Source organism: Telmatherina bonti (assembly GCF_933228915.1).
Source record: "Telmatherina bonti genome assembly, chromosome: 4".
Lineage (NCBI taxonomy): Eukaryota > Metazoa > Chordata > Actinopteri > Atheriniformes > Telmatherinidae > Telmatherina > Telmatherina bonti.
Window position 1 is genome coordinate 38209765 of NC_136622.1, and position 15011 is coordinate 38224775.

General features: G+C 48.3%; 1 protein-coding gene across 1 annotated transcript; it reads right to left on the minus strand.

Annotated features, from left to right (window-relative positions):
- Positions 1-927: 927 nt before the first annotated feature.
- On the minus strand, positions 928-11392 carry slc35a2 (solute carrier family 35 member 2). Its single transcript, XM_079239759.1, has 5 exons — positions 11178-11392; positions 10568-10750; positions 9909-10060; positions 7316-7438; positions 928-6186 (listed from the first exon to the last, which is right to left on the minus strand). Exons 1-5 carry the CDS (start codon positions 11236-11238, stop codon positions 5599-5601), a joined length of 1107 nt encoding a protein of 368 aa, XP_079095885.1. The 5' UTR covers positions 11239-11392; the 3' UTR covers positions 928-5598.
- Positions 11393-15011: the final 3619 nt, after the last annotated feature.

Genomic DNA, 15011 nt, shown 5'->3' on the forward strand with positions numbered 1-15011 from the left:
GGCTTACGCAGCTTCTAGAGAGTTCTTCTGGATGAGGGAGGGGCTTACGCAGCTTCTAGAGAGTTCTGGATGAGGGAGGAGCTTACGCAGCTTCTAGAGAGTTCTTCTGGATGAGGGAGGAGCTTACGCAGCTTCTAGAGAGTTCTTCTGGATGAGGGAGGGGCTTACGCAGCTTCTAGAGAGTTCTTCTGGATGAGGGAGGGGCTTATGCAGCTTCTAGAGAGTTGTTCTGGATGAGGGAGGGGCTTACGCAGCTTCTAGAGAGTTCTTCTGGATGAGGGAGGGGCTTACGCAGCTTCTAGAGAGTTCTGGATGAGGGAGGAGCTTACGCAGCTTCTAGAGAGTTCTTCTGGATGAGGGAGGGGCTTACGCAGCTTCTAGAGAGTTCTTCTGGATGAGGGAGGGGTTTACGCAGCTTCCAGAGAGTTCTGGGCGGTGGAGGGTTTTACACAGCAGCCCCTAACAGAGATTAATAAACGCTATCTGTTTTCACGTTACTCATCAGAAGTCTGCAATATCACTAGACAAAATTGTTGAACTTGTTAATGCTCGCTTTGTCTTTAAAGTCACTAGAGGGTCTGAAAAACGGCTGAAAGTAGCGACAAATTGCTCCGTGAATTGCTTAGTGAAAGTCTACAATGTGCATGTGTGTATAATCTGATCACTGACAAACGTTCTGCAATGAAATGCAATAATTCTTTAATGCATTTATTTTGCTAATCGTAATTAACACATTAAATTCCTTCCAATCCTTAAAGTTCTATTTATATTTTATTCATCATTTTATACATTTCAAAATATCTGTCCATTTTATTTACATAATCTAGAAAACTTTGTCTAATTCTATTCCAGGCTTCTTTGTGGCACTCCTGTGGTTCCATATCATCATTCATCACAAAGTAAAGACAAACTCCAGAGTTTGAGCCCAAGTCCCGTTTATATAAAACTTTACCAAAAGAAGTATTTACATGGATACAAATAAACAATCAAGTGCAGCGAGACGTGAAAGAGTCCAAAAGATCTGAAGGTTTCACACAAACTCCAGCTAGACGACAACCGGCTGGATCCGACCAGACCCGAACAGTCTCAGATAAAGGAGGCCTGGACGGTTCTGATGGGATCAGGAGGTATTTTTCAGTCCACCAGCAGGTGGCGCTCCAGACTGTCAGCTGAGAATCATCAACAGGCAGCAAGGATTCATCGGGAACAAACAGGAAAAATTAACATCAGAAATTTTTAAATAATTTTTGTAAACATAACAGGATGAAAATCGCAGCTTCTAACGTTTCCTATAAAACCAGAGGAGCTGAAAACCAGGTGATGACAGAACTGTCACATGATCCGACCATCACATCGGCGCTCCGCCTGGATCTGCTCAGTGCCGTGATGGATGCTGATCTGATCTCCACCGCATCACCACCACACCGAGAGTCTTCATCAACAACTCAACAGGGAGGAGGAGGAGGATGACCATGGAGGCTCAAAACCAGCTACAAAAGTTAGAAGCCCTGAATCCCCTCAGAGATGGTCACAAAGTCCCAGTCCAGCTCGGGATGGGAAGCTTTGCTTTGGTAGACACGTGTCTTGGTGCCCCATGCTGTAGGTGATGGATGCATCGCTTCATCCCAGCATATCATCATGGCAACAGGACGGCTTCCATCACGTGAACAGTCGAATTCCTCGCAAAGATGACGGCGACACAGACAGAAGACGGCAGTGGACATCGGCACGGTTCATCCGGCTTTGAATCCTCTGCACATTAAAACACTGAGCTTTGTTCCTTTTAGCAAGACGCAGGAGAAGCACCGACGCTTTCGACCAATCAACAGACCGCCTGGGACAGAGCCCAGTGGAAAGGTCCCGACAAAGTAGGACTGTTCCCATCCCGGGCTGGAACCAATGGTGGGAACGGGACTAAAGACAGGCCACAGGTTCCAGATCCTCTTCTACAGTCCAGACCAGATAAACTACATGATACCACAACCCAACGAAAACCATAAGGTGGTCTCAAGCAGAACCCTGAACCTACAGGGACTAAGGCAGGTCCAGACGCCTCAGCTGAAGGGAAGGTGGTGTAGGATCCTGCGGGGTCTCCAGATCCAGACAGCATGGCGGTGTCCAACCCCCTGCACCAGCAGCAGACATGGACGCTTCATCCCCAACGGTGGAAAAATCAGGAGGAAGGAGGACGAGAAACTGGACAAACACCAGAGACTCAAGGAAGACCTGGGGTGGTGACCCCCCCACTGCGTCCAACAGATACCCGGAGACATCGGACATCTGTTGACGGACGAGACAATCCCCTGGTTCCCACATCGTCATCACGTTCCGATTTTTAAATAGAAAATAAATTCATTTGTAATTCGTTTTTGGAAGAAAAACTTCATGACTGACAGAAACTTGACAGAAAAAGGATTTAATGAAAAGAACGTTTTAATATAAAACGTCTTTATGCTGAGAAACTGTTTTTTACTGGATGAAAGAATCATTTTAATCAGCTTTACGGCAGATGTAATCACCGTGACGGAGAAAGCTTTTCTTCCAGCAGATTCACGCCGTCTTCGCAAATGTCTGGATTTTACTCCGATATTTTATTCTCAATGTTCCTCTTTTTAAACAATAAAAAATTATTTCAGCTCCACGGTGGAAAGAAATCAATTCAGAAACAAATGACTTGCTGAGGAATTAAAACCCGTTTCCATCCAGAAGAAAAGTTTCATTTCGTGTAAAGAAACTAAATCAGGCTGGAAAAAAAACCACATTTTTGCTTTTGAAGGAAATTTTTAAAATTATGGTGCAAATAAAACTTTATTTAAAGATGAATCCTGTGAGCCGAACGTTTCAGATCCCAACGCTGAGCGGAGAAATGATCCGAAACGCTGATGGATCTGCAGCTGGCAGCTCCTCCTCGCCCTCCATCCCAGCAGGACGCTTCACGCCTCGCGTGTTAATCGGTCGTCAAACAGCAGAAATTCTTTTTCCTTCACAGTTTGATCAGAAAGTTGATTCTGATGGTCAGAAAACAGAGTTTGTGAGTTTTTCTGTCTGCAGGAACAGCGATGCAAACTGGGACCAGGTCCAGTTCACTTCAGACCGCTGCGTGTGAGGAATGCAGGAAACGGGACGTGCTGGCAGCGAGGAAACATGGCCGCCTCCATGACTTACGTCTGCAGGCGTCACAGCAGGATGACGGAAATGTCCTCAAAGTTCAAACGTAATATTTCACGCAGTGACGAGTTCGCCGGGTTTCTGACTACGACTGGACCGGATCCCGCTGGACCGGAAACCGGCTGGACCGGATCCCGGCTGGACCGGAAACCGGCTGGACCGGATCCCGGCTGGACCGGAAATCGGCTGGACCGGAAATCGGCTGGACCGGATCTTGGCTGGACCGGATCTTGGCTGGACCGGATCTTGGCTGGACCGGAAATCGGCTGGACCGGATCCCGGCTGGACCGGAAATCGGCTGGACCGGAAATCGGCTGGACCGGATCCCGGCTGGACCGGATCCCGGCTGGACCGGAAATCGGCTGGACCGGATCCCGGCTGGACCGGATCCCGGCTGGACCGGAAATCGGCTGGACCGGATCCCGCTGGACCGGAAATCGGCTGGACCGGATCCCGGCTGGACCGGATCCCGCTGGACCGGAAATCGGCTGGACCGGATCCCGGCTGGACCGGAAATCGGCTGGACCGGATCCCGGCTGGACCGGAAATCGGCTGGACCGGATCCCGCTGGACCGGAAATCGGCTGGACCGGATCTTGGCTGGACCGGATCCCGACGTGTTCTGAGATGTTTGTCAGTGAACGCATCATCAGACGTGAAGCGACGTCTCTCAACAGGATGAAACATGTTTGGGAATCTCTTCTGTCTGAATCTGGACCCGACTGGAGAACCGGACCGGACTAAACCAGAGAACTGGACCAGAGAACCAGACCAGAGAACCGGACCAGAGAACCGGACCGGACTAGACCTTAGAACCGGACCAGAGAACCAGACCGGAGAACCAGACCTTAGAACCGGACCGGAGAACCAGACTGGAGAACCGGACCGGACTAAACCAGAGAACTGGACCAGAGAACCAGACCAGAGAACCGGACCAGAGAACCGGACCGGACTAGACCTTAGAACCGGACCAGAGAACCAGACCGGAGAACCAGACCTTAGAACCGGACCGGAGAACCAGACCGGAGAACCGGACCAGAGAACCAGACCAGAGAACCGGACCGGAGAACCAGACCGGAGAACCGGACCCGTCCTCAGTTAAAATAAAAACAGGCGTTCACGCTGAAGTTAGTCGGGATTTTCGAGCTTTAAGTCGTGATTTTTTTCCTTCGTATCAAACTATGAAAGACAAACAGAAGAAAACTGCAGTTTAAACCACATCAAGTCAAATTTACCGTTTTCAGGTCGGAGGACAAAAACGTAAAAAAAAAACGCGAACATTTTCCACTCGCCAGTCCAGATAAAAAACCACCCAACACGTCACGGTTCCGGCCCGTTCTCCAGCAACATGAGCAGAACTTCTGAGCTGTAACCGCAGCAACGTCGAGACGTTCAAAGCCGGAAATCTATCGGTTTTAATTACATTTACTGCAAAAAATTCTTTTTATTTTCAGCCGTTTTTGGGATTTTTTTCCTCTAATGGTCAAAAATGGAAATAATTAATAAATCAATGCAAGAAAAAAGTTATTTTATTTGAAATGAATCTCCACAGAGCCAATCTGTCATAAAACTGCTTTTCAGGAAGACATCGTGTCAACTAACCGGCGTTTGACGGTAGAAATCCTTAAAATGACATTTCTGGTCGTTTGATCTGGACTGAAGAGAAACGAAGATAAAAGGAAAACGTTTTTAGCAGGTTTTGGTTGTAAATCAAACGTCCCACGGGACTCAATCATCTCATGACAGCAGCTTGTTAGCTCACCTGTAGTTTATTCTGACTGAAACTAACCAGAAATCTTCTGTCCGTCTTTCGGGAAAGAGTTGATCCATCAACCAATCAGATCGATTCAACCTTCAGCTTGAAAGATCCGACGAGCCGAATCGATCCCCGCTGACGGCCCAGAGACAAAAAAACTCACATTTTCCTCTCGCCCCCCAAACGAGCTGCAGACGGACGACAGAAACATTCAGACGGCGACAACGAGAAGCAGTCGGCATCGGATCAATACGAGGCGTCCGACCGCCGATCAGCTGATCCATGCGACAGCGACGCGACCGTATGGCTTCTGTACAGATGAAGAAAAGGCACCGAACATAAAAGCGTGTCAAGTTCCAGAAACACGAAGCCAACACCCCCACAGATCAATAATCAATAATCAGCATAAGGCCTTCATCTTCATTCAGTTAGTTTAAGGCAGAGAGGAGACGCTGCGGCTCCTCCTCCTCCTCCTCCTCCTCCTCCTCCTCCTGGGTAGTGGGGTTAGTCTGGTGAGGGAGGAGGCGTTAGTGTTGAGGAGGAGGAGGCGGCGTGATGAAGGGCACGCAGAGCTGAAGAGGAAGAGGAGAAGCAGCAGATGAAGCTCAGTGATTGGTTAGTTTGCCCCGCAGAGCAGACAGGAAGTGAGCACCAGGGGGCGCCAGAGAAACAGAATCACTTCACCGGCACTGACTTTGGCAGAAACGCGTCCATCTCCGACGCTGAGGACGCAGAGGAAGACGAGGAGGAGCTGGGGGAAGGAGAGCCGACGGCCGCTTTGGGGAGGCTGTACATGTACACGGCGCCGATGACGAGCCCCGCCCCCGCCGTGAAGAGCAGGTCCACGTGGAAGCCGAACAGGTAGATGGACATCACCGTGGAGACCACGATGGAGAAGGAGGTGGCGAAACCCTTCAGGATGTTGTCGGCATACTTCACCACCACCGCCACCAGCAGCCCGCCGAACGCCTGGTTGAAGATGACGCACCACACCATGTCGGTGTAGCCGAACAGGAAGCCACGCTCGGCGATAGCAGCGCCGTCGTTCCACCACAGTCCCAGCATGCCGAGCGCCATGCCGAAGATCCCCAGCTGCACGTTCCTCACCCACACCGAGGCCGAGCTCCCCTTCAGGATCTTCTCGAAGTAAACGCCGGCGAATCCGGACGACAGACAGCTGATCACCACGGCGACCAGCCCCACCGTGTAGTTCTGGTTGGAGCTGTCCAACACCGACGCCTCCTTGTTTCCTTCCTGCTGCACCTGCAGAGAGACGGAGCATTTATATCGGAGTAATTTAGGTTTTAATAAAGAAAGGAGCTAAAATGTTAACAGAACTGTTCTTCCAGCTGTTCTTCCAGCTGTTCCTCCTGCTGTTCTTCCAGCTGTTCTTCCTGCTGTTCCTCCTGCTGTTCCTCCAGCTGTTCCTCCAGCTGTTCCTCCAGCTGTTCTTCCAGCTGTTCCTCCAGCTGTTCCTCCAGCTGTACTTCCAGCTGTTCCTCCAGCTGTTCCTCCAGCTGTTCTTCCAGCTGTTCCTCCAGCTGTACTTCCAGCTGTTCTTCCAGCTGTTCCTCCAGCTGTACTTCCAGCTGTTCCTCCAGCTGTTCCTCCAGCTGTTCCTCCAGCTGTTCTTCCAGCTGTACTTCCAGCTGTTCTTCCAGCTGTTCCTGCAGCTGTTCCTCCAGCTGTTCTTCCAGCTGTTCTTCCAGCTGTTCCTCCAGCTGTTCCTCCAGCTGTTCCTGCAGCTGTTCCTGCAGCTGTTCCTGCAGCTGTTCCTCCAGCTGTTCCTGCAGCTGTTCCTGCAGCTGTTCCTCCAGCTGTTCCTGCAGCTGTTCCTGCAGCTGTTCCTCCAGCTGTTCCTCCAGCTGTTCCTGCAGCTGTTCCTGCAGCTGTTCTTCCAGCTGTTCCTCCAGCTGTTCTTCCAGCTGTTCCTCCAGCTGTTCTTCCAGCTGTTCTTCCAGCTGTTCCTCCAGCTGTTCCTCCAGCTGTTCCTCCAGCTGTTCCTCCAGCTGTTCCTCCAGCTGTTCTTCCAGCTGTTCCTCCAGCTGTTCCTCCAGCTGTTCTTCCAGCTGTTCTTCCAGCTGTTCCTCCAGCTGTACTTCCAGCTGTACTTCCAGCTGTTCCTCCAGCTGTTCTTCCAGCTGTTCTTCCAGCTGTTCTTCCAGCTGTTCCTCCAGCTGTTCCTCCAGCTGTTCCTCCAGCTGTTCTTCCAGCTGTTCTTCCAGCTGTTCCTCCAGCTGTTCTTCCAGCTGTTCTTCCAGCTGTTCTTCCAGCTGTTCCTCCAGCTGTTCCTCCAGCTGTTCCTGCAGCTGTACTTCCGGCTGTTTGTGCTGGGTTATCCTCGTGTGAGCGTCCGTGATACGACCGCATCAGACAGGTGGGTCGGACCTACCTGGACGATGGCCACGCCGGCAAACAGCAGCAGCAGGGAAACCCACTGAACTCTGGACAGAGACTTCCGGAGCATCAGGACGCTGAACAAAGCAGTGGTGAGGATCTTCAGCTGGTACGTCACCTGAGGGGGAGGAGCCACAGATTACCTGTCAGGTAGTGGCCTGCACAGCATTCCACCTTATTCTACTGTTAAACAGCAGATGTTTTTCTCCAAAGCGACTTACATCTGAGAGATAGAACACCACAAGCAAAAACTCAACCAGGAGGGAGGTCACAGACTGCTGCGAGTCCAGGTGGACGCAGGTGTTAGTGTGTGGAGCGGGAGGTGCTGCTTCTTATCCTCCCCCCTCTAGCCCTCCATACAACACTCCCTTTGTTTACGGGAACACAATTTCATCGCACAATTGCCACAGTTAAATAAAGTTTTTATTTGGAATTAATTATTCTGCTGGGACTCTGACAAGTCAGGGACTTCTTTTCTTTCTGCTGGCCTGAGACCGTCAGGGGGTGCAGGGAGCAAAAAGGGGGCGTTGAAGTGTTTATGGGGAGGGGGTGTTGCTGGGTGAGGTGAAGGGAGTTTCAGATGATGCTAAAGACGCTAGCTGCGGCAGCTTCTCCTCCACTCAGCCTCCAGAGCTTGGTTTTAGAGGCGGAGAGTTTAACAGCTGCTTCTGTCAGAGTTTTTAGTCAGCTGAGGCTAAAATCCAGAGCAGCACAGTTACTAAACCGTCGAGGAAACGTTCACTTCAGCACAAAAACAAACCAGATGTAAAGACCAGAAAAATAACTGGCTTTGTTGGAGCTGAATGCTCATTTAGGTGTTTAGCAAAACTGGTAAAGCAGCAACTTCTTACACACAGATGGGCATAAAGTTCATTCTCCAACAACTTCCAATCACATCTCGATGTTTTATATAACATCCTGTTAAAAGTAACAGCCCCAGTGTTAGCATTAGCAGTGGCCTACCATCCTAGCGTTAGCTGCTAATATGGGAGGTCATAAACTGCTAACTAGACTATATCTGAATGCTTTACTTCATTTATACCCAGACTTCCTGACTGCGGTTCTGAAGCAGCATCCTCTGATCTTACAGAAACCGCTTCTTCCTCCTCATTGTGGAAGTCTGATAATTACCATTGAACCTGGAAGTGTTTGATTAATTCAGAAACTGATTTATTTTCCTGCCACCATAAGCAACAAGCTTCTGCACAACCAGGTCATTCTGACAGATTTTATCTGAAGCTACTGGTCAATTAAACAAAGAAATGGAACTCCTTCCTCATATTTATTCATATTGGTGAATCAGAAGAACTGAACAACCTGATCAGGCTGTCTGGTTTTCTGGAGAACAAATAACAGTCTGTTATCATGCTTGGTGATCAGATTTCTTCAGTTATCTAATTAATGTGAGCATAAAGATAGAATAATAAAGACCAGGGGCCACATTTCTTAAACTTTCGCACCAAACCCGGCGTAGACCAGTCCCAGTCCACTTCTGGGGTTTCTAAAAGCAGGACTTGGCGGTAAAACGTCCCGACCTCCACGCCAACTCTGACCCCGGCGTACGACAACATCTGGAGAAACGGGAAACGGCGACACCAAAGGCAGGAAATAAAAAGAAATCTGAGCCATTTGTTCCAAATGAAACGTAAACTTTCCCCCAGAATGTTGGACATTAACAGCATCTGCAGGAGAAGAGAAAAAGTTCCTCCAGCACGTAAAACGTCCAGCAGGAAAATGTTCTGAAACCAAGCAGTTCTACATGTTAGAAAAGCCACATCACACAGTTAATAAGTCGTACAGAAGCTGCCGTACTAATAAAGCTCTACATGAACAGAACGATGTTCTCCACAGCCAGACGTGGTGTAGCGGCCATCGGGCAGATGGAGGCAGGTGGAGGTGCCTCCATGCCCAGGAGGAAACCTGTTGTACAGCTGCAGATGTGTGCAGATAGTGGAGACGCTACATAACATGCTACTAAATGGTAACGTGTCCCGTTCAGCTGCGACCAGCGCTGTTGTCCCCGACCTCCAACCATCATGTTGGAACCAAACTGCTGCCAAACGTCTAGAAGTGATGCAACACATTAGAGGTGGACAATTCTCATTTATTCACAAGTTTAGTCTCATTTCTGTCTTTATGTCTCCGTCTCCTGCACCTCCTCCTCTGCCAGGACACGCCTGCAGGGGGGACAAGGTGGAACCACTGAGATGAATTCATATTTATATATTATATATTTATGGCCAACATGTGGATGTGACAAGATGTTTCCTCACGAGGCAACATTTAGCCTTGGTCCTGATTTATAAAGCGAAGCAGGCGTGGGACGTGCTGCTTTATAAATCGGGAAGTTTTTTTGCACCACATTTCCTGTTTCCTGTACGTACGCCACCTGTAGTCAGCGTTGTAGTTTTATAAACGAGGCCCCTGATCAACTACTCCAAGACATCTGATTTTGATGGACAGTGATTCCCTTCTGGTTGGATATTATTAACAAACATGAGAGTTTAATTAACAAAATGTTTTCCAGAAATCAGAAAGAAACATGAATGTTGTGTGAGACGGACGTGTACAAACCACTTGGTTCTGACCTGGAAGGTGGCGGCAGGCAGGTTGGAGATTGCCACGTACTGCAGGTTGTTCTGGAGTGTGTAGATGAGGGACGGGACCGCCAGTTTCAGGGTATCTTTGTACTGAAAGACGACGGCATCAAGCAGGAACAGGGAGGTCTCTTTCACACTGACTGCAACACACACACATTCCTGTCTACATGGGGAAGTAGGGACCGAGTACATTAACCTGCTGACACCCAGCATTTCTGCTTCACATAGAAAAAGTGCAATGTTACCGTTTAACACAATATTCACCTCTGATTATTAAAAACTACTGAGTATAATGAGAGGATCTCTTCATTAAGTACCACTGAACCTGTTAACATGTTTGGTTTGCAGCTGCTGATTTTTTTCCTGCCACTTTCCTGAGGACCTGTCTGAAACTTTTAGATGAATCTACACTTTATCGACTTCTCTGGAGGCCGTTAAATAAAAAAAAGTCCAGGCCAACAACAAGGTCCTCACTTTGCACAATGTCCCGATCCAACGGTCGAAAAGTACATGTGGTCCTCATGACGATGGAAAAACAAGCACGCACACACACACACACACACACACACACACACACACACACACACACACACACACACACACAGATCATCAGCAACCAGAATGAAGCGCGTATTAAAACAACTCACATCTCTTCTGCAGCAGGATGATGAGGAGGCACGTCAGCACCTTCAGGAACTCGGCCATGACGACGGCCGAGGTGGCGAAGAAGCGGTCTCCGGGCAGCGTGCGCACATAGCGGATGCTGAGGATGAGCGAGGCGTTCTGGACCACCAGCACGGCCAAGCTGATGTACTTCAACTTCCGGTTGGCTGCAGACACACACACAACATCAGAAACAAACACACACACACACACACACACACACACACACACACACACACACACACACACACACCCTTCTGACTCCTCACTGTGAACATGGACGCGCGTGCACGTGTGGTCTGGCCACCCTCCACGTCACCAACCTTCAGACACACCTGGCTGTTCCAGTCACGTGACGTGTCAGCCAGTAAGCCTCCAGTCAGACCAGTAAGACTAGTTAGTCCGGTTAACCAGTCGCCGGTACCGGTGTTTACCTGACTCTACCTGGCGCGAGCATCTTTATCTAAAAGGTGATTGGCTGCTGCCAGCTAGCCGTTAGCAGCGCGAGCCCGCAGGTAAACCGGAAGTTACTCTCCGTTGAGACGATCTGACTCGCGGGTTCGATCCCCAGAGGACCCATCCGGTCCGGCTCACCTTCACTCTGACCCCTGGCCGCCGGCTCTTCCGCCGCGGTGCTGCGGCCTCCCGGGGACATGCTGCGCGCGGAGACCGCGTTCCCCCTGCTGCTGTTCGGCTCGCGCCGCTAGCCTCCTGCGGTCCACCGGAGCTCCGCGCGCCGGCCTGGTGCGGTGCTGGTGCGGGAGGAGGCAGCAGGTCTGCCGGCCAGATGTGACCGGAGCTGGAGTTCCCTGGAGGGACGGGAGAAGGAGGACCTGCAGGATGAGAAGGAGGACCTGCAGGAGGAGAAGACTCCGCGGAGGCGCTGAGGTGTCCCGGAAGAGAAGCGACTACAGCTGCGCAGATCGCTACACTGACAGGAGGTGTCACTCTGCGGGGGAAAAAAACAACAAAAACCGCTCTGTCTCTGAGAAGTAAATAACAGACCCGCAGTTTTCTTCCAAACCAACATTGATCAGAAAGTGAGACGTGAATCACACCATAATGTTAATAAAAAAATGTTTTATTGTCACGAGTTTAAACTAATTTCACACTTTTTAACGCAAGTCTGAAAAGTTTCTAAGCTAGCTAGAAGCTAATAGCCTAGCTTAGCCTGTTGGAATTAACCTGATTGTTTGGCTTAAACTTTGCGGGCTTTAGTCCAGTTTTCATGAAAGAATAAAACATTAGATCATCTGAAAGGTATATGGGGATATACACAGGTGCACGTGTGAGTACACGGGTGTTAGGGCAACTTCTTGGGGAACTACTACACCACTGTCAATAAACTATTCCTGAATAAATTAATTTGCTGAGGGGAATATAAAAATGTTTCCAGTAAGTCTGTTTTCTGGTGAAGAAGGTGATTCCATAATCTGATCATTTCCACCTGTTGCTTCACTGTACACCCCGTGGGCCACTGGCACCGCAGTCGAGGTGAAACTCCATCAGACACAGGAGCTCCTTCATAACCTCAAACCGCCGCTGCATGAAAGCAAACAGCTGGACCAAGCTCCATCTTCTTAATTACTTATTCTATTCTATTCTATTCATTAATTTCCTGAACCCGCTTAGTCCGATTAACGGTCGCGGGGAAACTGGAGCCCATACCAGCAGCCTTTGGGCGAAAGGCAGGGTACATCCTGGACAGCTCGCCAATCTGTCGCAGGGCCATGCTATTCAGTTCTATTCAGCTTTGTTTGTACTTGCAACGTGATCTCAGGGCTTTACAGAATCAATTCCAGCCAATCCAAGATCAATAGCCGATCTAATAGAAACTGTAGGAGACATAGATGAGGAGGAGGTGCACGGTGCATTAGTGTGTGTGGCAGAGGTGGTGGTTTGTGTGTGATTGGGCGAGGTGTATAAAGGCACATAGGGTGGGGTAGTCACCATAATTTTGTTGACCGCTATCCACACATCCATACATCATTTTTGTCTGTTATCTCCCTGGTTAAAACAATCCATTCATTCAATCTTGATTGCGCTGTTATAGCTTGGAGACGCAATAAAGTATTAAACGCATCCCTGGATTTCAGCGTATTCTGTCAAGACAACGTCCTCGCGCGTCACAAATAAGCGAACAGGAGGACCCCACCCAAACTCTCAGCGGCAAAGGTGGTTTGGAAGCCGCAACATTCTGTCAACAAAAATCGGCGTTTAATGAAATCATTAATCCGCTTGCGAGCACCAAAGAGCCAAGTCATCACACAACGACTGGATTGAGGACGAAGGAACCACAGCTAAGTGCCGCACAGGTTACACCACGTCATCCTTACACCTGGGAACAGGTAGGCTGAATCTGTTCAAGTTTGGATGGAGGATTTCTCTTCATGGAAATGCGTGATGCCAAATGAGGACTAAGTTGTGATGGGATGTTACGCTGGTTGTCACGGCACATTGATGGTGGCCTAAACCCGAGTTTTGTGGGATTGTGATGTCGGGACTTTGTGGCATAAGCACGTGGTGGCTGGTGGTGTCTGAAGACCTGATTGTGGAGACGTTTGTATTGAATTTGCTTTGCATGAATTCAAATGCAATGTCTGTGGATAAATTCTGATGCCAGGTGGAATGATTATTAAAACAGTGTCTATGGATGGATTTTGGATGCTCTTTATGAACTGTGATCGTGTTGCTCTACGCAATAAAATCAGACGGAAATGAGTCGCATACTCTCTCAGGATGAATGTCCAAATATGGAAAAGGGAAAAAGAGAAATTAAACTGACTGTTAAAGCGCTGGAGAATAAAATTGAACGGCTCCAGCATGACTGCAAAAGTGTGGTTAATAAACTCAAATCACTTATTCCGCAAATAAAGGCGCACATGAAATCAAAGGATAGTGCGGCTGAAATGTTTTCACAACTGGACAACTTGAACGCACTATGTAAAAGGGCCACAGACCTACACAACGAGTTACTTCCACTACTTCCTGAAGATGAATATACAAAACAGAATGACTGGTTTAACAGCATTATGGATCACAGCGATGCATTCAAGGAACAAGTGGAGAAATGGACACAGGAAAATACACATGTAAACTCAAATACAATATTATTTCAAAGAAATATTGCTGAACAACCATCAAAGGATATAAATTACGCAGAACAAGCTCCTGTCAAAAACGACAAACACATGCCTGCTGCTGCTCCCCCAGTACCTGGATCCACTGCACAAGACCTTCAGGATGAACTGCGGCCTTGTGGCAGCATCTCAAATGCAGACAAGAGTTCACGCTCATCTGCTTATTCAAAGGCTGAAAGAAATCTTGCAATTCTGGCAATAAAACAAAAGGCATTAAAGGAAAAATACGCACTGGATGAAGAAGAGTTACAATTGCGCAAAAGACGTGAACAGCTGCTGTTGGAGAACAAAATTGCTGAAGAAATGGCAAAGTTAAGCAATATAAAATCACAAAGCAGCATTGGCCGTAAATCAAAGTCACAGGTTTCAGATGGGATGAATTCCTATTATGAAAAAACATGCTCGAAACAACTAAATGTCAATGCAACTGAATTTGTGCCGCCATTGCCATTTGAATAAAAATGCAATGCAGTTGAAACCACACATCCAGCTGTGAAATCAAAAGTCACACACCTACCAGAAACAGCCCCCAGGTCCTTCTTACATGCTCCAACGTTATTTAATGGCTCCTGAAGATCCGATAACAAATGTTACACAAACTGACTCTTCACAAAATTACAGTGTACTAGATATTATGAGAAAGCAAAATGAAATTACCACACTTCTGATGCAGCAACAGTGTCTTTCAGCACTCCCCAGAAGGGAAATTCCTGTTTTCGATGGCAATCCGCTCAAATACCATTCATTTATTAAAGCTTTTGAAAATGGAGTCGAACGAAACACAAATAACAGCTGTGATAGGCTCTATTTTCTTGGACAGTACACCAAAGGACAAGCAAAGGAGTTGGTGAGGAGTTGTCAGCATATGGGGTCAGACAGAGGATACGTCAAGGCAAAGGCTCTATTAAGAGAACATTATGGTAATGAGCAAAAGGTGGCAGCAGCATACATGGAGAGAGCTTTGTCATGGCCTGCCATTAAAACAGAGGATGTGAGGACCCTCCAGGAGTACAGTCTTTTCTTGCGTGGATGCTGTAACGCCATGGAAGATGTGCAGTATTTAAATGATCTGGACACTCCCACAAACATGATGGAGATCATCAAAAAACTGCCCTACAATCTCAGAGACCGCTGGAGGAACCACGCTTGTGACCTGCAAGAAAACAACAATAGAAGAGCAAGGTTTTTGGATATTAACAACTTTGTAGAAAAGCAGGTGAAAATCTTGACAGAGCCCGTGTTTGGAAACATCCAGGATACAGCTACATTAAGACAAATGAAACACCAA

Coding starts and splice junctions, on each gene's coding strand:
- slc35a2 (XM_079239759.1), bottom strand. CDS start 11,238: ATGTCCCCGGGAGGCCGCAGCACCGCGGCGGAAGAGCCGGCGGCCAGG. Junction 10,751..11,177: donor GGCCAGGGGTCAGAGTGAAG/GTGAGCCGGACC, acceptor GTGTGTCTGCAG/CCAACCGGAAGTTGAAGTAC. Junction 7,439..9,908: donor TGCCTGCCGCCACCTTCCAG/GTCAGAACCAAG, acceptor CCTCCCCCTCAG/GTGACGTACCAGCTGAAGAT.